General features: G+C 44.8%; 1 protein-coding gene and 1 long non-coding RNA gene across 18 annotated transcripts in view; one reads left to right on the top strand and one right to left on the bottom strand.

The window, feature by feature from the left end:
* CD44 (CD44 molecule) overlaps positions 1-23398 on the bottom strand; it is a 91437-nt gene that overhangs the window by 32809 nt on the left and 35230 nt on the right. For 8 of the 17 annotated variants that reach the window (XM_019812260.3, XM_019812261.3, XM_019812264.3 and 5 more), the window contains exons 2-7: positions 22563-22728; positions 18202-18335; positions 10819-10887; positions 8138-8371; positions 3284-3403; positions 1037-1165 (exon numbers count right to left, since the gene is read on the bottom strand). In XM_019812260.3, coding sequence (XP_019667819.3) covers positions 1037-1165; positions 3284-3403; positions 8138-8371; positions 10819-10887; positions 18202-18335; positions 22563-22728 — 852 coding nt within the window. The remainder of the gene's footprint in view (positions 1-1036; positions 1166-3283; positions 3404-8137; positions 8372-10818; positions 10888-18201; positions 18336-22562; positions 22729-23398) is intronic. The other 9 variants (XM_011286808.4, XM_019812270.3, XM_011286809.4 and 6 more) reach the window with 2 other exon arrangements.
* LOC123380570 lies at positions 21817-23392 on the top strand. Its single transcript, XR_006586515.1, has 2 exons — positions 21817-22000; positions 22092-23392. It is a non-coding gene; the product is annotated as an uncharacterized LOC123380570 (long non-coding RNA).

Genomic DNA, 23398 nt, shown 5'->3' with positions numbered 1-23398 from the left:
AAAGGCCAGTAAACACTCCCCCCTCCCTGCTTTCAGATTGTTAACTTATTAATCAAGCATGTGCCATCAAAACTAGGGTGTCAAGAATAGAATGGAAAGGTTTCACACATGCCTCTTTCTTTTGTCCAGCCACCTGCAGAAGAATTTTGGAATCTAAACACTTGTCAATCATTCTTACAATCCCATAGTTGTATTCACGATTTGTTAATTCATTTTTGACCTTGTAGAGCATCACATCACCCTAGCTCTGAATGCAAAGGAAAGCTAAACTACCATTCCCAACAACACTGCAGCATACATAAAAAAAGAAAAAAAAGTGAATCAATTAACAGAGAAATCATGCCTGGCAATTAGTCAACCAAAAGGGTTGACTAAAATGGACTGGAGCCAAGATTTTGAGAAATTCTCATGTTTTCCCTTTGGGATGCATCACAGGAAAGAAGATGGAAACCAAACCCTCTGCCTCCTCTTACTGGTTGCTGTAGAAGATGTCTCTTTACTGAAAAAGGGCTTCGTATATTTTGAATGAGATCCATGCTATCTTTTGGAGCGAACATTTGTGTTTTCTTACAATCAGTGTCTACCCCAAGAATAGTTCCACTGATGGATATTTTCTATATTTTTCTAGTTCTAGCTACACTATTTTATTTTCCCATGGAAAGTCAAGAAGTTTTAATGACTTTTGTCATTTTAGAATATCTTTCAGGGCCAACATTCAGTTCTGTCATCAAGAGAGACCTGATCTCCTTTCACCGTGCTCTTATTAGCCTCCTCCGGGGCTGTATTAATTCTATAGAGTAGAAAGAAGAAATCTGCTTATGAAGGCTATAAAATCAAACACGGATCTCAGAGCTCATGATCCTTCAAAATTCATCCAAAACATTTGTGAAGCCAGAATGGACTTTAGACTTAGCATCCCTGAGGTCAATGAACTATCAAGAGATAGTTATGAAATGAGATCTGTCTCAGAGAAAGAGATCTGTCTTTCAAGAACTGTCAAGAGACCTTATGAAATGAGATAATAACAACTCATTACCAGCCATTATCGTTGTTGTGTGAAGATGATTCTTGGACTCTGATGGCTGAAACCACCATGAAAGCCAATCCTGGGCTTCTCGCCTCTTGGTTGCTGTTTTGGAAGTTGTGCCACTAGAACTCATCAAAGCTGTTGTAACCATAATTGAATTGATGGTTGAAAGGTTAATTATCAGTTCCTAAGAAGTAGCCCTGAATACCCTTTTACTCTTTCACTACTCAAGAGAGTCATCTATACGTAATATACATGGTGGCAAGAAACAGAAAAAGCACACAGGAGTTCCACTTATTTTAGAGGCCCATACTGCAGGTCATAGAATGTCAGAAATGGAAAGACCTTAAATATCATCCAGTTAATGATCCTCATCTTAAAGAGGAAAAAACTGTGCTGGACAGACCTTGCCTTGTGTGGTGTCAGAAAGGCCAAATGAGAGGTCTCAAAAAGAGCGTGACAGCGGTCTCTGAATTTTGAAAAACTATAACATCACAGAGGGGTTAAATTTTTGTCTGTGGTCCCAAAAGGCCAAACGAGGACCTGTGGCAAGAACTGCAGGGGGACGACTTTTCTTCCGAATGTTGGATTTAAAAAGGTTACAATCTGAACTATCCAGCGATGAACTTCTTCATAAAGTATTGTGTTCCCCGCGGTCAGAAAGATCGCTTAGCAGGAAAATTGTGCGGATCAAATGATTAGAAGCGTTGATTGAGTGAAACTGTTGAAGATCCTCTCCAAATCTGAGAGTCTATGATTCCGAAACCAAGCTCTCCAGAGTCTGAGCCCATCATCTTCCACACACTCTATCTTGGCCAACCAATATCATTCTCCATGAATTTAGGGTATGATATTTCTACCAGCAATCCTAGACACGTAACCCCAGCAATCCCCAACGCACAGAAGGATACCACATGAAGGGGAAAATGCAAAAAGATGCCTTTCCATCTTTTTCCATTTAGTGCCCAGATCTGCTAGCGATCTTGCCCATGGCCACTTTTTACGCCACCATCGTATTTTGCGAAGCAGAACGTGACATTTTGAGTCCATTTGTGAAAGGAAGGTAATCAGTCAGGAAAGACAGGCACAAACAAAGTGAACCAATGATCTCACTAACAACATCAGAAATAGGAGTCCTGGTTTGAAACTTCCCAAGACTGCTATTTCTGCCACCATAATGTCCACTGGAAGAATATTTCATATTTTTCAGATAAAAAGCTGAAAAATGGCTTAGGCAGAGAGGCTGAAACCATCATTAAATCCCCAAATACAAAAGCAAGGTGATTAGATATCTTTTTTTTTTTCAGCTATTAAGAAAGCCCAGAAATGGCCCAAGATGAAGAACTGACAAGGAAGACCTTTTCCTTCACAATGTTTGTCCTATGAAGATAAACATTGGCAACATTTAAGAACAGCATACGCTTTATTCTGCACACCCCCCGCCCCCAGCATTACCTTAACCACTATGACACGTAATCACAACATAACATCAACACTATTTTCCTTACAGAAGTATTTGTCAAGATAAAAAAAATATGGTTTATTCTATGTGTTATAAGCCAACCAAGGGTAGAGGACAATTTTTATTGCCCTCCTTCTGCAGAAAGAATGCCCAGTGATTTTGAAATACGGTCATATCATCCATCGGCAAAAGTTAATAAAGGAAGATATGCTTGTAATCTCCCATTGTTATAGACTTGGAATCTCTTCCCACACAGGCTCTCAATTCAGAATACTTTGCAAGGATTTAGACTTAGTCAAACGTCCAGGGAACTGGTTAGAGGCCTAGATTCCGACAGAAAGCAACAGGTTACTTCCTCCACTTTACTGCTGAGGGTTTAGATGTGCACCCCAGTGCACAGGGGTGACAGTTTGCACCCATAAATCAGCATTTCCCTCTGTTATCACTGACTGTGATGATTAGATCGGCAGAAGGTAGGAGTGTGCATTCTGTAATAGACTTCTTTTCAAGAGGATACGTTCTGAATGAATCTCCTAACTGAAGCTTCTGAAGGAAAAATACTTCTGATTTGATGTGCATGTGGCCAAAAGGGAAACAAATAGAAAGAACACATAAGCGTGTCCACTTGTATCCCCAGATTCACAGGCCCTCTGATCTGTACCAGATCCTATTCTCCCTAAGGAGGAGATGGAACATCGGTGGGAAATTTCTCCAGGATAATGGGTGTCCTTCTCCTCGACCTGGAAAAACTTGGCATTGAGGGCAATGGAGAAACAGAAGACATAACGGTTTACCTGTTGTCGCAGCTGCTGTGTGATCCTGAGTCTTAGGCTGTGAGTTACCCAACCAGGACCACATCCAATTAGTTTGCTCCTGAACTGCTGCGTGGCTGTTTGAGTGCACAGTTGAAGTAACTGGATCAATTATGAAAATACCATTTAGTGAGATCTTTCCACAAAACCTTTGCTCCCAGTTCTACATACATAGAAAGTCGGTATCTATTACAGAGCGGAGATTACCAAAGGAAGATGAAGGCCTGCTTTTATCTCTCCAGTCTTCTAACGCCTCTTAGAATCTTAGAGCAATATCAGAAATACAAGTTCTTTTTTTAAAAAAATTTGTTTAACGTTTATTTAGTTTTGAGAGAGAGAGAGAGAGAGAGAGAGAGAGAGAGAGAGAGAGAGAGACAAGTGCAAGCAGGGGAGGGGCAGAGAGAGGGGGAGACACAGAAGCCGAAGCAGGCTCCAGGCTCCGAGCTGTCAGCACAGAGCCCGACGCAGGGCTCGGACCCACGAACCGTGAGATCATGAGCTGAGCCGACGTCGGACGCTTAACCGACTGAGCCACCCAGGAGCCCCCAGAAATGCAAATTCTGCACGGGTATCAATTCAGTGGTGCTTATTTCTCAAATGGAACCCTCTGAACACAGGCTCAGAGCAAAACCAAGTAGGAACTTAATAACCGGTGAAGGAAGAGAGATGTTATTTTACTTGACAGGGCGACCCAGCCATGAACTGAAGATCTTCGATGCAGCATTTCATAAAGTTGCTTCCGTTCATTTATTTTTGGAGTGTCTTTAGAGATGCTTGTTTGTAATCTCTTGGGTCTATCACTTTATGCGGGTAGCTTCTGATGACAACTGCCATTTCAAAGTTCCGCCCACACTCATTAACTTCAAGTCAAGCTTTATGCTTGAGCAGGAGGAGCTTTGCAAAGGGTGTGTGTTCAAAATGTTGAAATCAGATGAAGCCTTGTTGAGTGTCCATTTATCACTTCCTGTCACTTTTAGTTCTAATTCAGAATGTGTTTCCAGAGAAAAAAACGAGACCGCCCAAGTTAGAGAAATTCTGGACTCTATTCAAATTAGAGAAAGGACGATCAGTAATATTGTGCAATTTGAAATCTCCCATTTGACTCTCAAGTGGGGCTTGAGTCTAGAATGTTTCCCTGCAGGGGCACCTGGGTGGCTCAGTTGGTTGAGCATCTCTTAATTTCGGCTCAGGTCATGATCTCATGGTTTGAGTTGGAGCCCCGCGTCGGGCTCTGGGCGGACAGCTCAGAGCCTGGAGCCTGCTTCAGATGCTGTCTCCCTCCCTCTGCCCCTCCCCAGCTCACACTCTGCCTCTCTTTCAAGAATAAATACACATAAAAAAAGAGAATGTTTCCCTGTAGAAGAAGAACAGCAAAGATCATCAGGATAAACAGCTAAACCACTCGAGATCTTTAAAAGCCATTTCAAGTTATATACCCTTTTGAAAATCTGATATAAGTTATGACTCCTGTCCTCAAAAAAGTGATCCAACAGATACACATTCTCAAAACTTTGCGTATTATTTCAGGTAGCTCTTGGACACCTTATGACCCATCACTGAACCTGTGGGAAGTCCATTAATTCCAGGTAAAAAAAACTTTGACTCTGTATTCAGAAAACGTCAACAACCTGTGCAATATGCTCTGTGCTGCAAAAGACACATTGGCACAGAGTAGAGAGAGTAGGAGCCAATTTCACCAGATAAACCTGAGCATCCCCCTGAAAAATTCTCAGGCACCTCATTCTGCCCTCAGAAACCTTTTTAAATATGGAGACCTTCTGCCACTTTCACCGTATAGAAGACCAAGAAGAGACCAACGGGAAGCAAACACACAAGAGCAAGATAGAAATAGGAATACTTCTAATTTCCTGAAAGGAGTCAGAAGCATCAGAGTTTCCAATTTTCCCAACCCAAGTAGGCCGTGCCAGACCAAAAAAAAAAATTTTTTTTTTTACATATATATGTATGTATGTATTTCTTTGCCACCCAGAAGACAAGGAAATCGAGTGTTCCAAGGTAAGAGGCTGCTTCCTGAGTTGGTTTAGGTTTCTGGATTCCAGAGAATTCCAGACCGCCAATAGAAAAGAGGCTGACAACATGCCTCCAGGAAGGCTCTTCCAAAAATCACATTTGTAATAAAAAGCCTGATGGAAATCAAAACCTCTCCAGATGGTTGTTCTGGTTGGCTTTCCCTACAGCCACCCACTAAGGACCCTTAAGGAAGGAATGAGCCAGCCAAGCTAAAGACGTGCTTCTCTGTCCTCAGCCCAACCTCCTCTGGACATCTGACCTCCTGTACCCATTACAGAGGATTTGCTGCCACTCCCTCCCGCCAAGCTCTACCTTTTTGGTCCAACAGTCATGAAGCTTTGGGAATCTCCCCACTGGCCTCAGATAGTGGGGTCTATCCAGGAACTTACCACTGGTAACTTTTTCTAACATGGACTGCTTTCAAATTTTTACCTGATTGTTTTCTTGGAGACCCTTCTTTGCACAGATGGATTTATCTGGAGCTTCCACTGGCCTTTTTGGATGCTGTAGCACTTCAGTGACTCTAACCTGAGAGTCATTCTGTTGGATAAATGAATCTTTCTCTTACTGAACTACTAAGAAAAACTTAGCTAAGTGCTCTGAAAAGAGGGAAGAACACTTCTTTTCTCAACCCAAATCCTATGTGTTCGTTAAGTCTCAAAGCATTCCTTCTCCTTGATTTCTGAACAGTAGCGGGGCTCCAAGGAAGTCAGTCCAGCTCTGGGTTCCGAGTAACTGGAGCAGCATTTGGCACAGAGAAGACCTCAAATATTGCTTAATACTTAGTAAATATTGGTTACTAGCTTACTAATCCTTATCTCCCTTCAGTATCACTTTCTAATGGTATTCACCACTGGATCCCAAGCATTAGCACAGACTTGGTACATAGTAGGTCCTCAAAATATGTTTTCTGACTAACTAACCTGAGCAGGAAATGTGCAATCCTTTAAACAGTGTGCGGGCCGCCTGGGTGGCTCGGTCGATTGAGCATCCGACTTTCGCTCAGGTCGTGATCTCCCGGTTTGTGGGTTTGAGCTCCGCATCAGGCTCCACACTGTCAGTGTAGAGCCTGCTTGGGGTCCTCTCTCTCCTTCTCTCTGCCCCTCCCCTGGTTGTGCGCTCTCTCTCTCTCTCTCTCTCTCAAAAATAAATAAACGGTAAAAAAATAAAAATTTAAAGATGTGCTGTGACTGTCCATAAAATGACCCCGTTGCCTTTCCAAAGCACACGTGAAATACTCACTATTTTGCATAGGCTAATAATGGCTTGAGTATGAATTTCACCTAGTTCCTAAAAGATACATTTTGTCATGATTTTCTTCTTCGATGGGAAATAGTACCTTAGAGTAGACTTGATTTGCCTCTTGCTGAGACCACTAATTGTTACGTTCACCGACGTCTGACAAAATGGCATGCCCGGATGATAGGCACCTTCAGCAGGGTTACTTTACCAAGGCAGGGCGCTCAAGAAGTAGCAAGCAGCCAACAGCACTGCCTGCTTGGTTTGCCGAAGCCCCTCCCAAGAAGGGTCATCCATGGGATGACAGACAATGAGGAGACACAATCCTCAGAGAGCCAGTAATCTGGGAAAGCACAGGCAGGTTGAAAACGTCCGCTTCCTGAAAGGCTGCAAAGGATCTGCAAAGAGCAAGCAGACCTCACGCCTATTTGTTCCGCACCCTCAGCCAGCTGCTCACAGGAATTTAAAACACTGTTGAGCAAGTAACCTTACATGAAGTCACCGTGCTCTGAAGGTGGCCCTGGCTTCTGGGGGGACGAGGCACCGTAAAGGGCCCTATCTCGAGCATTGGCAAAGCAGTGAACTTCTGGCACACTCTTTGGAGACCGGAGTTCCAGCCCTCCAGAGCCATAGACAGGAAGAAAGAAAAATCCACACCGTACTGGGAAAGCTGCCCAAGAGGCAGAGACCCTGTTTCAGTTTGAGTAATCCTCCACAGAAGGAACGCGGCCAATCTGAAAACCTGTTTTAAAACAAACCATAGGGAAAAAGCAAAGAAGGAGATGAGAGGGCGATGCAAACACTTTCCGGTGAAAGTGGGCACAAAGGGCAAAAAAAAAAAAAAAAAAAAAAACCCTCAACGAGATCGAACACAATGTTTACATATTTCCACTCTCGCAGTCCTAACGTGATGAATTACCCACATATCCAAGCAAGTATTAACAGCCTTCCCCTACAGGCTGGGATATACAACTTTTAAGCAGATTTAATTTGATCAGATAACTCCTTCAGATATGTTTCCTTAAACCCAAAACAAAGGGACTGTTTAGTAAATCGCGGGTGATGAAGGTGACTGACTCTCACGCCATCAATAAAACAGCATAAATCAGGTTAAAACACAAAAATGTAAGGTTCGGTTGAGAAAAGCGGATGGACTGGTATGCGTGCATTACGATCCCAGCTGTATGAAAACAATCTTATCCAAAGGCGGATAAGAACAAGAAAGAAACATGTAAAAGTAAAAACAGCTTCCGTGTCATGCTTGAGTTGTCACCACGTCCCTGAGACAAGAGAACAAGAAAAACTCTTCTAAAAAGACTTCCAAAATGGCACTACTTCTCCCAAGGTAAGCAAAACAGAGAAGCAGATGGACAAAAATTATAGGCGGTAGCAGCCGATGCATACAGGGCACTGACAACCGTAATAGCCCACCTCCCCACATGAGGTCACCAACTTCTAGAGACAGGAGACAATCGACACACAAGTGAGTGCCCGTCACTCAGGAAGACCAGAGATGTTTCTGCAAACAAATCGCCATCGGAAAGCACAGTGATTCATTCTCCTTACTGGTGATGGGGGGATTCTCTGGGTTGTCGGACGTCCCGGGACTGTCTTGGTCCTGGGTCGGGTAGGCAGTTGGAAGGTGGGTGTGGAAAATGCTGTAGCCTCCCGAAGTGCTTCTTTCACTGGACGATCCACTGCTCACGTCATCGTCAGTGGGGTTGCTGGGGTAGATGTCTTCAGGGTTAGTTCTGTATTCACCCGTCTGGGTATAGCGGGTGCCATCACGGTTAACAATGGCTGGGAGAAAGAGAAGGCACTCTCAGAACTTGACAGCCGACATTTTCTGAGTTTAAGCAAGACTGTGGATTATCATGTAAGACAGTGACTTCAAAGCTATTTTTCTTTGTGATGAAGCAAAACAATACTTAACTACCTAGCTAGATGGGTGGGGGGAGTAGGTGATGCACTAAGAAAGTGTACCCTCCCCTGCCCACCCCCGCCTCTTAGAAATGGGGCGGGAGAAAGAGGGTGTGTTTGGACGTGTCCATGTTTGAATCCCAGCTTTGTGTGCCTCTCGACAAAGCTGGTACCGGGCTTCATTTCACTTCTGTCATTTGTAAAATGGGAAAGGTACTACCTTCTGTTATGAGCACTATATGATGCACTGTATGTAAAGTGCTTAGCATAGTATCCAAAATTTAGCTGGTCTCAAAAAAAATGATAATTTCCCCACTGGTCCCTATTCTCCCTTCTCAAGGACATGTAAAATTTGTTGCTATTGATTCCAACTGTTTCTAGAAAGGATTGGAAGCAGGAGCAAAGAGGTTAGTAGTCTCAACAGGGAATATATGTTTGCAAATCCATGAAGAATCAATGCCCCCTTCTTTCTAAGGGGCGAATGTTGTCAGTCTTCATGAGCCCCTACTCTGGTTAAGACATCAGCATGCCTGAGGGGCGCCTGGGTGGCGCAGTCGGTTAAGCGTCCAACTTCAGCCAGGTCACGATCTCGCGGTCCGTGAGTTCGAGCCCCGCGTCAGGCTCTGGGCTGATGGCTCAGAGCCTGGAGCCTGTTTCTGATTCTGTGTCTCCCTCTCTCTCTGCCCCTCCCCCGTTTATGCTATGTCTCTCTCTGTCCCAAAAATAAATAAAAGTTGAAAAAAAAATTAAAAAAAAAAAAAAAAGACATCAGCATGCCTCAACAGTGACAGAGCCCTTGCCCGTCCTCTGTGACATTCAAACTTGAATTTGAGAAGCACAGAGGCATATAAAGCTCAAAATCTTTGATTTCAACAAGGCAAAGCCTAGAATAGACAGGAGGAGAAAATGCAAGAATGATTTCCTTCATTGTTCCCCTGAAAAAGACTGGCTGCCTTTGTCAAGTCTGGCCCACTCACCGCACAAGTGTGCATTTAGCTGAAATTATTTTCTGCTATATTGCCCTGGACTAAATATTCCTTTTGTCCACCCATCTGGCTTGCCCAAGTGGAACTATTAGTAAAACATACATTAAAAAATATTCCAAAGTCTCGAACAGCCCGATAATCTCTGCAAATGAAGATTTGATCAGAAAATGTGACGCAACTCGGATAGGTCTGGACTTTGAAAGGCATTGGTAAGCACCAAGGAAGTGGGACGTTTATTGAACGTGACTATGGGCCAAGCACACATTTAGACATATTACCTTTCTTCACTTTCTTTTCAAATCTCACCTGTTGTTCCATTATCCAGATGAGAAGACTGAGGCTCAGAGACAGTAAGTCCTTCCTTTAAGATCACCCAGGTGGTAAGGAACTAGACCAAGCCTGACTGAGACAGCACATCTCACCGTGCGGGCCTCCTTTTCCTTCCCTGAGGCACAGGTCAGGGACAATTTTCTATATAACAGTGCGGGGCTGGATGGGCGTGGCCAGGAAGAATTCTCAGCCCTCTGCCACTGCCACCACTGTTCCCTTGTACACTGAGGGGTCTGGTCCTTAGGAGGCAGAAACCAGGCCTCCTCAACATTATGACGCTTCCCCCCAAAAATGAGGTTCAGAGGCCAGAAGGTCAGGGTTAATAAGTTGACCGCTCTGAAAATTTTGGTTGAGATTTTCTGTTCTCATACAGTGCCAGACGCCTCCTTCTTGGGGTAACCGAGATGAGTTTAGGTGGGTGTGGTATAAATAATGTTGAAACCCCTACCAGGAAATCTATGCCCTTTATAATTTTCTTTCAATACTACCATTAAACAAAATTTAGGGGGCTGGAATGCCTCTCCCCCTGAGACTTACTAATCCCCTTCTATGAGAAAAAACACAGCTCAGACTCAGAACCTTCAGCAGCTAGAATTTAAGAACGTGACCTAATTTGTCCCACATTTTAAGCATATGTTTAAGGATATCTTCTACTTACGACCAAGAATTGGGTTTTCCATTTTCAGGTATTTTTTTTTAAATGAACATAGTTTAAGTAGAAAAGAATGGACCAATTAAACGCAAAATATCAAGGGAATGATTGTTCTGTGTACACAGAGGCGTCAAAAAGAAAGTGGTTTTCGAATGACTGCAGTTTGAGGAACAATGTGTTGGGGTCAACCAAGTTGTAGTTTCAAGCCACTGCAGGAGAAGGGGAAGGGCCAGTGAATCACAGCCAGTGTCCCTGGCCGAGGGAAACAACTATTCTGCTCAAATGTGAAACACAGAAAATGCATCTGATCCCTTTCCCAAGAATGGAGAAACTCAATGAAGGTTCGAAGAGATACGTACTTATGGTAATTGGTCCTTCAAAGGCATTGGGCAGGTGTGTGACCGATGTACAATCTTCTCCAGGCGGAGCTGTGGGGTAGCAAAGAAAAAAGGCATGAGAACAGTAAAAACTATGAGCAGAACTGATTTCTGTTGGTTAGTATGGGGTTTTATTAAACATTTTCTGAAATAATTTTCTTTTTTTTTTTATTATTGAAATACAGATGACATACAATGTTACATTAGTTTTAGGTGTACAACATAGTGATTCAAGAAGTCTACATATTACTCAGCGCTCACCATGACATCTGTCACCTTTCAACGTTACTACAATGTTAGTTGTATTCCCTATACCATACCCTATATCATACTTCCCATCACCATGACTTACTTATTTTAGAACCGGAAGTTTGTACCTCTTAATTCCCCTTCACCTGTTTCACCCATCCCCCACCCATCCCCCACCCTTCTCCCCTCTGGCAACCATCAATTTGTACTCTGTATTTACGAGTCTGATTCTGTTTGCGTGTTCGTTTGGTTTTTAGATTTCGCATATAAGTGAACTAAATAATTTTCTTTTTCTGAAACTTGATTAAGTTTCCTAGGAACTTCCCTGACCTTTGTGATGCATTTTCCATTTTTATTTACCTTCATACATTTTGGGAAGCTTACTTGTTCCTCTTTCCACCCTAACGGATTCATTCATTAAACAAACACATATGTATGTTCTCCATCAAGTGTTGCGGAAGGCTGGGGATATTATGGTAGATAAGATAGACATGTCCTTCTGGAATGAGGCATCGATTAGAAATTACTTCTCATGTGTGTTATTATAGAAGTAATGTTGGGGGGGGGGGGTTGCTGGGGTGGCTCAGTTGGTTAAGCATTGATCTCAACTCAGGTCATGATCTCACAGTTTGTGAGATGGAGTCCCGTGTCGGGCTCTGCACTTGACGCACGGAGCCTGCTTAGGATCCTCTCTCTCCCTCCCTCTCTGCCCCTCCCGCACATGCACTTTCTCTCAAAATAAATAAACATATAAATGAATAAAAGTAATATGGGAACAGTGTAAAAACATTTTTTAATAAAGAAGTGTGAACTATAATAAAATCATATGCGATCCCAATACTCTGTAGAAATGATGGAAACACGGGACAGACCAATATAATCAAATGTTTATCAACGTGACCAGCATGAGAATATATACATTAAAATAAGCACCAAGAATTTACCTGATAGAATCTACTCCTGAAATCATTGTTGCACTATATGCTAATTTGGATGTAAATTAAAAAAAATAAAAAATAAGTCAAAAAAAAGTTTTAAAACAAAAAAAAATATTCCAAAACAAACGAATCTTTAGTGGCTTCTTGATGCACAGATGTGTTGATTAACTTAGCTGGATCCTTAAGTGCCTACTCTGTCTAGACTTCTTCTCAACATATAGCTAATGAGGTAGGTTGCCCACCATTGGTCTAGGTGCCCAGACTATTTCCTGAGACCACTGTGCTGCCATATCCCACCCAGGCACCCTGGCTTCTTTTTCTTTGTTCTCCATCTTATCTTCTACTTTCCCCTCTTCTTCAGGAATAAAGATTTCTGACTGTACCTTGGATACTCCTAACCACCTAGAGACATTACTAAGTAGCTGTCTGAGAACACTGTGTAAAGCCCACTGAAAATGCCCTGCAAATTCCACCCTGCATACCTAAGCCCTAAAAAAACAAGATCGAAGAATGCCTTAACCGGCTGTTCCATTTATGCCCAAATGCTCTCTTTGGTAACTAGACTTTGTATTGAGCTCTAAAAACTCAGAGAACTTTGAACTGGCTGTGCTTTTGTAGGAAGTTTGGATCCATTTGTGAATTATAGCTTTTATACTGTGTATGCGTGTGTGTGTGTGTGTGTGTGTGTGTGCGCGCGCGCGCACATGCACCTGTGTCCAAAATGGCAGCTTATTTGTTAGGTTGGTTTCTCCCTAGAGTTGCTTCTTAGAAAAGACAAAGAAAGGGACGGGTGGATGGATGGATGAATGGATGGATGGATGGATGAATGAATGGAGGTAGGAAGACTGCTATCACTAGGAAGGCTGTTATAAATATTTTAAGTGTTCTGCCATAAATTAATGGGTACTCATAACATTGGACAGAAACACAAGTTGAACAAAACAAGGTTTGGTTGCTTCCCAACCCCCAGAAGCATCTTTTCCTACAGGTAAAGGGGATGCCTTTGTATGTTCAACTGGCAAAAAAACAAAACAGGTTTTAGGAAAATCCATTCTTGTAAAGGCTAAGTAAAAAGATTTCTCAGAAGAGAGTCTCAGAGAAAGTCACCTCCTCAGTAAGGCTGTTCCTCACTGTCCAATGTCAGCCAGCCCTTTACCAATCCCCTACATACACCACCATCACACATTTGCTTGCAGCTCTTCTGGATTCTTCTCTCTCAGATTATCTTGTTCATTTTACCTGATGGTTGTTCAGGGCACATCTCCCAACCCCTAACCCCTGCTCCATAGAAATATGTAAGTTCTACACGATGTGTAGTGACCTTAGCTATCTTGGGCAGAACATTTATGTGTGATCGGTCAGAAAGGCACTTAATAAATATTTGTTGAATGAACGAAAGAGGAAATACCAAGGTAATTTCTCACAGGCCCATTCTTCCAGGAAACACACCTAAGATGTTAACTCTCCAAATGGACTGCCGTTATAAACAGGTCAAGAAATGTGTAGATAAACCCTGAATGGCAACGCCGTAAGAAATATTTTTTAAAAAGTTTTAGAAATAACAGTTCATTTATTCATTTTAAACATTACTCATGTGACAGGTTTTTTTAAAAAGAGCAAAAAGATGAACATGTTCCTGTCTCTGCTTTTGAGGAATTCACAAGGTCATGGGGGACAATAACAATACTTCTTTAGATTTTTACAGCTTTCAAATAATTTTCCCAAGGATTTCCTCATCTGAAAATCAGGACAGATAGCCAACCTGGGAGATCTTGAAGAGTATCTACCCTGTCTGTTGTGGTAACACCACCAGAAACTGGCCTGACCTGTGAGATGCTTCTTTTTTTTAATTTTCAAAAATTTATTTATTTATTTTATTAGAGAGAGAGAGAGAGGGAGGGAGGGATGGAAGCCAGGAGGGAGGGAGGGAAGTAGCACTCAAGTGGGGGAGGGGGCAGAGAGACAGAGAGACAGAGAGAGAGAGAGAGAAGCTTAAACAGGCTCCACGCTCAGCATAGAGCCTGATATGAGGCTCGATCCCATGACTCTGGGATCATGACCAGAGCCGAAAGCAAGAGTCAGGCAGTCCACTGACGGAGCCACCCAGGTGCCCCACGGATGCTTCTGGTACTGTCACTTGCACAAATCCAGAAACAGCCTTGGATTATGACCTCTTAATGACAGGGATGGAACGACGTTCCCCAAATTCAAACACAACAGCACTGCCCTGGGAAGGAACTTCTAGGAGTTGGGTTGTAATAGACCGGGGCACGATGTAAAAAAAACACCAAGACAGTTTTGTAAATCATTAGAGCATTTGTTCAAACGGAGCCTCTTCATGCTCCAATTCACCTTAACTTTTATAAAGAATATCAAATCTGCCGAGCACACTAGGATGAATGGTGACCCAAATGTGCAATTAATACCTTCATGCTCCCCTGTCAGACAGCAGAGCGTCACTGACAGTTTTTTATTCTGTTTAATGAGCACTGCACTGCTGGGAGAATCAGGCCTGGTGAGCCTTTCCTGAACCCAAGGGGTCGTTAGAAAGACTCTGGGGTGGGCTTCCTGGTGGGCTGCCTCTCTAAACTTTGCCTCCACTGCAGCAAAACAGCCAAGAGAAATGTTAATTATTCCATCCGGCCAATGACTCAGTGCCAGGTAGAAAGACATCTTCCTCAATGCCTGATAGACTCTAGATATCCAGTAAGTACTTGTTGAATGGATGAAAGAGCGAAGAGACAGAGGGATGTAGAATCCTCTCCTAAATCCCTCCTTCAAAAAAGAATGGGGTGTTTTACTGGAGGCAAACTTAAAAAATGGACCAACTCAAGTCAGTTCTCTGCGCTGTTAACACAAAAGTCACCATGCTTGTGCTGGGCCTTCCTGAGAGAGAAAGCAATAAAAATAAAAATCATGCAGCCTTCCCAGGGTCTGCCTTATTTTCATTTGTAACCCACAGGCCATCTTTTACAAAACTGCTGCTGAAACTGTAAGCACACGGAAGCGATCTGCTAAGATTGAGCTGGATTTGGTCCCTGTAGACCAAAAGGGTCTTGTGGGGGATCACATCATTGGGTCTTGACTAGCTGCTGGCAACTCTCCAGCTAAGCTGGATTCAAGGATCTTTCCAATGAGATCCCTGCATAGAACAGAAGGTTATCAAGACCCATAGTCCCCTTAGCCCCTCTTTCATCTGACTCTAAACCAAGACATTTAGACTTTCTCCTGAGATAAACAGTCTTCTCCAGCTTCTTTTTTTTTTGTTTGTTTTGTTTCATCGCTTCAACGAAATAACCTCCCAAGACAAGAAATATGGCCACTGGTTCTTTCTCACTCGACTTGCCCAGCAGAGTACTGGGTACATATAGTGGATCGATAAACACTCTTTTTAAAATTTAAAGGAAAACTGGGCCGCCTGGGTAGCTCATTCGGTGAAGTGTCCCACCCTTGATTTCAGCTCAGGTCATGATCTCTAGGTTTGTGGGATCGAGAACCACATCGGGCTCTGTGCTGACAGCTTGGAGCTTGCTTGAGATTGTCTGTCTCCCTCTCTCTCTGCCCCTCCCCAACTCATGCCCTCTCTCTCTCTCAAAATAAATAAACATTTAAAAACAAAACAACAACAAAAAACTTAAAGAAAAACGTATAAAAGCAGCCTATCTACATTAAGTAAATTTGGATAAGAGAAGAGGAAATCTTCCCCTTAACCTTGACTACTTTGCTACAACCATTTTCGTTTGCACACACTCCCTGAACTTCTCCAACTTTTCAGCTGGACTACCGCCTCCCCCGCAAAGAAGAGGAAAGTTGATTAGTACTGTTCACTCCCTTCTCTGAGGATAGGCCCATCCTTACAGGCAAAAATAAGGGCAGGGAGAGAAGTCTCCGTAGTAACTTGTCTAGATGGCTGCAATTCCAGGCAATAAAACAGTGCGAGCTTCCAGCCTTTTGGGTTCAGGTTCTTTCCAGCAAGCGATACTAACTCGTCAAACAGGTGAGACAATGTGGATACGCAACAACATAATCTATGGCATACACTCACTTGACCAGATTCGGTGGGAGAAGAAACAGGCAGGACCCAGAGACTCTGGAGTATGCAGTCCCATGGCAGCCCTGTCCCATGTGACCAACTCCTTCGTCTAAAACACAACATCTTCCCAAAGCCCTCCTCTGACCTCTGGCAAGAAAATAAGCTAGCTAGGCCACATGTGGCTTTGTGTCTATTTCTCCTTTATTTGCACGTGGGTTTTCTCACCATCGTGTCATCAGACGGATGGTGTGGGTTTGAGTGTGGGAACGGGGTATGGGCCATGTACTGTTTAGCCTCATTTGGACACTCCTCTTTTTGGTTGAACTTCATTCGCACCCTTCGCTCATATACCAGGGAAGAGAAAACACTCTTCGGTCTTCTCCTCTGTGTTTTGAGGGTCCCTCCCACAGGCTTAGGGACCTGCATGTATTTGACATAATTTTACTGGCTTCACACACCCCATTTCAACTATTCAACCCTGAAACTTTCTCTTTCTCCTAAAGTCTAGACTTCTCCTTCGACTTCCCACTCGGATCCCGACTGGTCACGCCACAGTGGGTGGCCGGAGAGTGAAAGCTACTGACGTAATCTCACAATTATTTTGATGCTTCCACTTGCACTTAAAAATCCATGCAGATTTGATATTCTACTACCATATATGACATCTGTGTTTGTCTCATGCAAACAACGTCTTCAGTCATCGTATAACAATCTGTATTTGTCTCCGACAGATACTGTCTTTAACCACTGTCCAGCTAATTTAACTCAGCCCTCCTTCCCATCTTTAAGGAGAACCGATATGCCAGGAAGACGTGTTTATCGGGTTTATCTTGTGGTTCCATCTTCCTTTCACACAATCTAAAACTTTCCTAAGGGACAGAAGGCCCAGTCTGAGAAGTAAGTAATCGATCAATGTTTGATTGTCGGCATTCAAAATTTGACATTTACGTTTTTTTTTTTTTTTTTTAATTTTTTTTTTTCAACGTTTATTTATTTTTGGGACAGAGAGAGACAGAGCATGAACGGGGGAGGGGCAGAGAGAGAGGGAGACACAGAATCGGAAACAGGGTCCAGGCTCTGAGCCATCAGCCCAGAGCCTGACGCGGGGCTCGAACTCACGGACCGCGAGATCGTGACCTGGCTGAAGTCGGACGCTTAACCGACTGCGCCACCCAGGCGCCCCGACATTTACGTTTTTGACCCTTCTCAAAAGACGCTGAAAGTACACGATGCGTGGAATTTTTGAATTTTGCTGGAGCCTGAATTAGACTTATGAGCATGTTTGTAGGCCAGTGGGAAGGAGGTCCCTTAGACAGGGAGAGGGGCCTGGCCAGCAGCCCAGTGTGCACGTCGTAGCTTGGCGCTCTCATACTCCAGTTGTCAGGCTCTCAATTGTTGGGAAAGGAAACTCAAGAAGGTCAAAGGCTTACAGTATATCCTCCCAGCTTTCTCTACAGCCCCAACATATAATAAATACCTCTGAGCTAAGCCATTTGGCTCATACACCAACGCTCTCATTAGATTCATGTCACTTCTTTATTCAAAACCCCGCAAAGACTTTCCCTCACGTGAACCTAGTAAAATCCACATTCTCTATCATGGCCTACAGGGCCCTGGGTGATCTGGCCCCTGTCTACCCCCCTGACTTCATTCCTTGGCATTCTCGCTTCTGCTAGCGGGGCTTTATCCACCCTGGCCACCTTGGCGTCCTCAGAATAAGCCACCATGCTCCCCGACACCTGGCTTTGCACTGGCTGTCCCCCCTGCCCCTGGCTTTCCTCCCTGACTCCAGCTGGGGCTCCCCCAAAAGCACCTCCTCACAGGCACCTTCCCTGGCCACCTTCTCAGACCAAAGCTCCCCGCTCTGCTTTCCTTTTTAGAGCACTCGCCACTCTGTCCCATCACTTAAGGTATTTACTATCTCTCTGTTTCCTGTTGGCCTCCCTGCCTAGAAAGTCAGCACCCTGGAGATAGGCATCTTGTCTCTGCTGTGGAGATACTCAGTGAGCATCTGTTATGTGAGGGGAAGCCACATGAACCACCCCCCCCCACTTCAGCCAAGACTGAATTACTGTCAGCTACACTGCCGAAGGCCCGCATGCCCGAAGCAACCCCAAGCGCAGAGACGATCCACTTGGAACCAACCTGAGGCATTAAAGCAGTACGTGTCATACTGGGAGGTGTTGGATGTGAGGATGTACACCCCGGTGTTGTTCGCGGCACAGATGGAGTTGGGGTGAATACGGGGGATCACCACGTGACCTTCTATGAACCCGTACCTGCAAGAGACAAGCAAGAGGTCATCCACCTGCAAGGCGGTGACGGGGGTTTCAGAACACGCCATCACGTGACATCTCACACGCTGCACCGCCTCGTTCAATTCACCCCTGGGGACAGCAGACGTTTCAACAACTGAGTTGTACGAAATCCAAAAACAACAGCAGAGGGAGAATGGAGGGGATCGACACCGCTGATTTTATTTAGAGCTCTATACAGAGCTTTAAAAAAGAAAGAGGCAGGAAGGAAAAACCTGTTTTCAGATAAAATCTGTGGGCAGCAGCAGCAAGTCTGTTCGAACAGGCGGAGGGAAGCCTGAGTCGCCGAAGAGGGAAGAACGACCACTTTATATGATGTGAGTTCCACTCCAGCTCTCCATCACCTTCCCATTTTCCAGGAAACACATCAAATCACCAGCCCCCAAAGGATGGGACGAGGTGGCTCTTCCCATCAGCCCGCGATTGTCAAAACTGCCTATTTCCCCCACCCCCACCCCTTCCTTCCCCACCTCACCTTTTCCTGTGATTCCCTTGCTCCAGACTCCATTACTGCAAACACAAAGCCCTGTTTATATGCTAGGAACACAGTACGTTTTGCCTCACGAGCATCCCAGGCATAATTTCATTGCCAGTGGAAGTAAATTGACTGTCATTAAAATGGGAGTAATAGCGATTAAGTAGATAGCGGTGCCTCATTTAGCTCGGGAATTTTCCAGAGGCAGCACAGTCAGAGAAGTGCATAAGGCCCCTCTGCCCCTACCAGGATGTTTCCAGGAGCAGGGGAGCAGGTCAGAGCTGGAGGCCCCTTTGGATACAATAGACAGCACCCGGGCCTCTTGGATCCGCATCGCAGAAGCTGAATACTCACTACAAAATCTGTCCGGAAGGGAAAATGCCTCAAAATGAGATGTGGGCTGAGAAGAGGGTGGCGGCGGGGCGGGGGAGGTAGGACAAAGAGGGTGAAGTTAAATCCAGCAAGTTTCTGAAACTGCAATGCTGGCTAAAACGCGCAGCGTAGATCCTTTTAATCTTTCCTGCCAGAGGCGACAGCACATAGCGCAGAGCCCTGCAAGACCCACGGAAATGGCCATGAATTTGAAATGTCTAAGCACATAGAGCTCATTAGGTCTATGTTGCAACTGTAGCGCATGACTAATTCCCCATCTGAAAGGACAGACTGGTTTCTCCAAAGACTCCTGAGCTTGGTGGGCAGAGGGAGAGCAATTAAATGTTAACAAGTTTCCATATATCTGGGAAAGGCTACTAATCAGGGCGGGGCACACAGAAGAGAGCGGCTGCTAAGGTTTTATGGGAGCCTAGGAGACTTGCCACCTGTCCTGTGGCAGATATCTGATTCATAGCTACCGGAGCGAAATTATGGAAATGTGTTTTCCAACATTTAATACCTGCTCCGGGTGGAAGGATAGGTTTCTTAGGCCCCTTTGGTTTTTCTTTTCTTTCTTTTTTATTTTTAATTAAAAAATTTTGGGGGGTGTTTATTTATTTTTGAGAGAGAGAGAGAGAGAGAGAGAGAGAGAGAGAGCGAGCACAGGGGAGGGGCAGAAAGAGAGGCAGACAGAGGATCCCAAGCAGGTTCTGTTCTGACAGTGCAGAGCCCCATGCCGGGCTCAAACTCACCAACTGTGAGATCATGACTTGAGCCGAGGTTGGATGCTTAACTGACTGAGCCACCCAGGCATCTCTTTCTTTTTCTTTCTTTCTTTCTTTCTTTCTTTCTTTCTTTCTTTCTTTCTTTCTTTCTTTCTTTCGTTCTTTCTTTCTTTCTTTTCTTTCTTTCCTCTCTCTTTCCTTCCTCCCTCCCTTCTTCCTTTCTTTCTTTCTTTCTTTCTTTCTTTCTTTCTTTCTTTCTTTCTTTCTTTCTTGTTTTAATTTACAATATTCTTTCTTGTTTAATTTAATTAACAATATCCTTGGTGAGCCTACTCCCCACCCCACCCCCATCACATTCAGGAGATTTGTGTAATACTGACATTCTAGAATCTGCATTCCCTTTGTAAGTTATTCCTGAGGTGTTGCCACATCATTCCAACTGCCACTTTTATGCATCCCACCGTACATGAGCTGGGATGTTAAAATTTAAATGTGTGTATACTGCCCCAGCAGGTTGCTGTTCACAGGGAGGAAAGAAATGCTCAGCAAATCCATGCACCTTGCTTCGTCCCCCTTGAGGTCCGCCCTTGGGGAGGGTCATTAAATTCTGGCCCTGGGCTCAGGCGAAGAAGCAGGACTGGGATCTGGACTCCTCCCCACGCACACAATGTGGCCCCGGGGCCACTTCTTGAGCCTCGGCACTCCTCCGAGCCTCAGTGGCTTCATCCAGACACTGGAGTAATAGGACCGACCCAGGGTGCAGTCTGAGCATGGAGGGGACATGGGCGAGTGGGGAGCAGGGCGCCCAACCCCTAAGTGCGCAACAGTTCGCCAGTGGGAGTGGGAAGAACCTCCCTCTTTTCAGCAGATGGGAACAGTTCTGTGTTTCCTAAGTATGTCTTGCCTGTGTTTCACAATCAAAATTCAGCTTCGTAAGTCTACTTTTTTAGGCTACTGGCCTAGCCAGGGCTGTATTTAAACAATTAGCCTGGGGGAACAGAATAAATGGATCTGCTAATTGGCCTTCCTTCATTGCAGCCTACAGCTGGGGTTTGGGAGTCAGCGAAGCTTCTTCCTTCCTCCGCTTTCCCATTCTCCCAGACCTCGCTCAGAGCACGCGCAGATGTCTGCGCACATCTGCCCTTTCTGTCAGAGCAGCACTGCTCCGTAGCACTGTCTGCGATAATGGAAATGTTCTATCATCTGCGTTGCCCAATAGAGCAGGTGCCAGTCATCCGTCCTAGCTGAGCACTTGAATGTCGACAGAGCCGCCGAAGCACCAGGGTTCAATGTTACTGAATTGCAGTGAGCCCGCCACACGTGGTGAGTGGCTACCTTATCGGTGCAGTTTTGGAGTCAAGACTTTTCTTTTCCTTTTCAACAGGAGAGTCTGGGCTCCCACTCCTAATGTGGGCGTTACCCTGTAGCCAAGGATGCGGACAGGCGTGCTTAACTCACATCTCATGGCTTGGATAAAGGCGTCTGCAGCTTGACTTTTATTTATTTATTTATTTTTAATTTTTTTAAAACATTTATTTATTTTTGAGACAGAGAGAGACAGAGCATGAACAGGGGAGGGGCGGAGAGAGAGGGAGACACAGAATCCGAAACAGGCTCCAGGCTCTGAGCAGTCAGCACGGAGCCCGACGCGGGGCTCGAACTCATGACTGTGAGATCATGACCTGAGCCGAAGTCGGACGCTTAACCGACCAAGCCACCCAGACGCCCCTGCAGCTTGACTTTTAAAAAGCAGCCTGTGTTTGTATGTGTGTGTATAATGAGAAAGAGGAAGCATGTTACCTAATGACATACATTGCAAAAACAGGGGGAAGCTGCCGGCTGGGTGGAGACCTCAGAGCGGTTGTTCGGATTACCCAGAACTCTTCTAGTGAAAACAAACCAGACCAAACCACTTCACCGTGGTTGTCACCGCTGCTAGCTTTCAATGTGTACCACTCGCCACAGGGCCATTGGAAACTCAGAAGCAGAAGGCCACTGCCTGCTGTGACCGTCCTGCAGCAGAAGGGTCCATGGAGCGCAGTGATGTCCCGCACAAGGTCTCTCCAGAGGCCTTCCGGGTCCCTCTGACCACTTCCCAATCATGTGTAACAATCTATCTTAATAATCGTTATGCTCTTTCGTTTACAGTCTCAAACCAGAGCAACACAGAAGAGGAACAAACAAATGGGAGACGGAGAGACACAGAAAAAGAGAGAGAGAGAGAGACAGAGAGAGGGAGTTGTTTGGAAAAAACTCTGCTTTGAGCCACGTCTGCAGAGCCAGGACTCCACCAGGCACGTATTTATTTTAAACACTGTTATTTGGTTTACGTTTTCTTGTGGTTCCGACAATGATATTGCACGCTTCTTCAAAGCCGGGAGAGCGCTGTGGAAGCACTTTAGGCAAGAGGATTCCAACCCTTGACCCTTAATGGCCTCCTCCGGCAACCCCACTATGATTCACAAAGGTGTCTTTAGCCGGCTTTCAATTCCAGTTGTCCTACAGGTTCCAGGTTGAGTTGCCCAAATTAATGGGTGGGGCCGACCCTTCAGACAACCATCCATCAGCCGTCAGGGAGGAGCCTCCGGGTTCTAAGCCCCGCCCCCTCTCGCCTCTCACCTGCAGGTCTCAAACCCGATGCTCAGGGCTGCCTCCATCTCGGTCATGGTGGGCAGGGTGCTGTTGAAAGCCTTGCAGAGGTCAGCAGCCTCCGTCTTCGAGATGCTGTAGCGACCGTTTTTCTCCACGTGGAACACACCCGCGTATCGGCAGGTTATATTCAAATCTGTGGATGAAACAGAAATGTTAGATACTTCTGCATACATTACTGCGAAGGCTAAGAAGTTTGTTTTAGGGTAGATTCGTTAAAAAGACTCATTTAAGGGGCGCCTGGGTGGCTCAGTTGGTTAAGCATCGACTCTTGGTTTTGGCTCAGGTCACGATCTCATGGTTCGTGGCTTTGAACCCCACATCGGGCTCTGCGCTGAAGGTGTGGAGCCTGCTTGGGGTTCTCTCTCTCTCTCTCTCTCTCTCTCTCAAAATAAATAAACTTTAAAAAAAGACTCACTTAAAAAACCTCTACTGGCCAGAGTCTTCCACATTCACATGGCCTTCCGAAGCCCCACACGTTCAGCTCAACGCTGAGATCGGACCCAGTAAAGCAGGGTCACTCTACTTTCTCTCCATCAATTGCTTTACAACCAAGTTTTTAAAAAGCACAGGATTTATTTCTGATTATGAAAGTCATATAACTTGTAGAAACCCGACAAAATTCAGGGAAGTAAGGAAGGAAAAGCAAGGCCACCAACTATCGCCAACACTTTAAATATTTTGCTGTATCTTCTTTCAGTTTTCTGAGTGTGTGTGTGTGTGTGTGTGTGTGTGTATCTGTGCACTCATGCGGGTGTGTCTACTTATGTACTTACATAGTAAAAATGGTACTAAATATACAGTTT

The sequence above is a fragment of the Felis catus genome, chromosome D1, assembly GCF_018350175.1.
Source record: "Felis catus isolate Fca126 chromosome D1, F.catus_Fca126_mat1.0, whole genome shotgun sequence".
NCBI classification, from domain to species: domain Eukaryota; kingdom Metazoa; phylum Chordata; class Mammalia; order Carnivora; family Felidae; genus Felis; species Felis catus.
The sequence above is the reverse complement of the archived record's forward strand: the minus strand, read 5'-3'. Positions and strand labels throughout refer to the sequence as shown.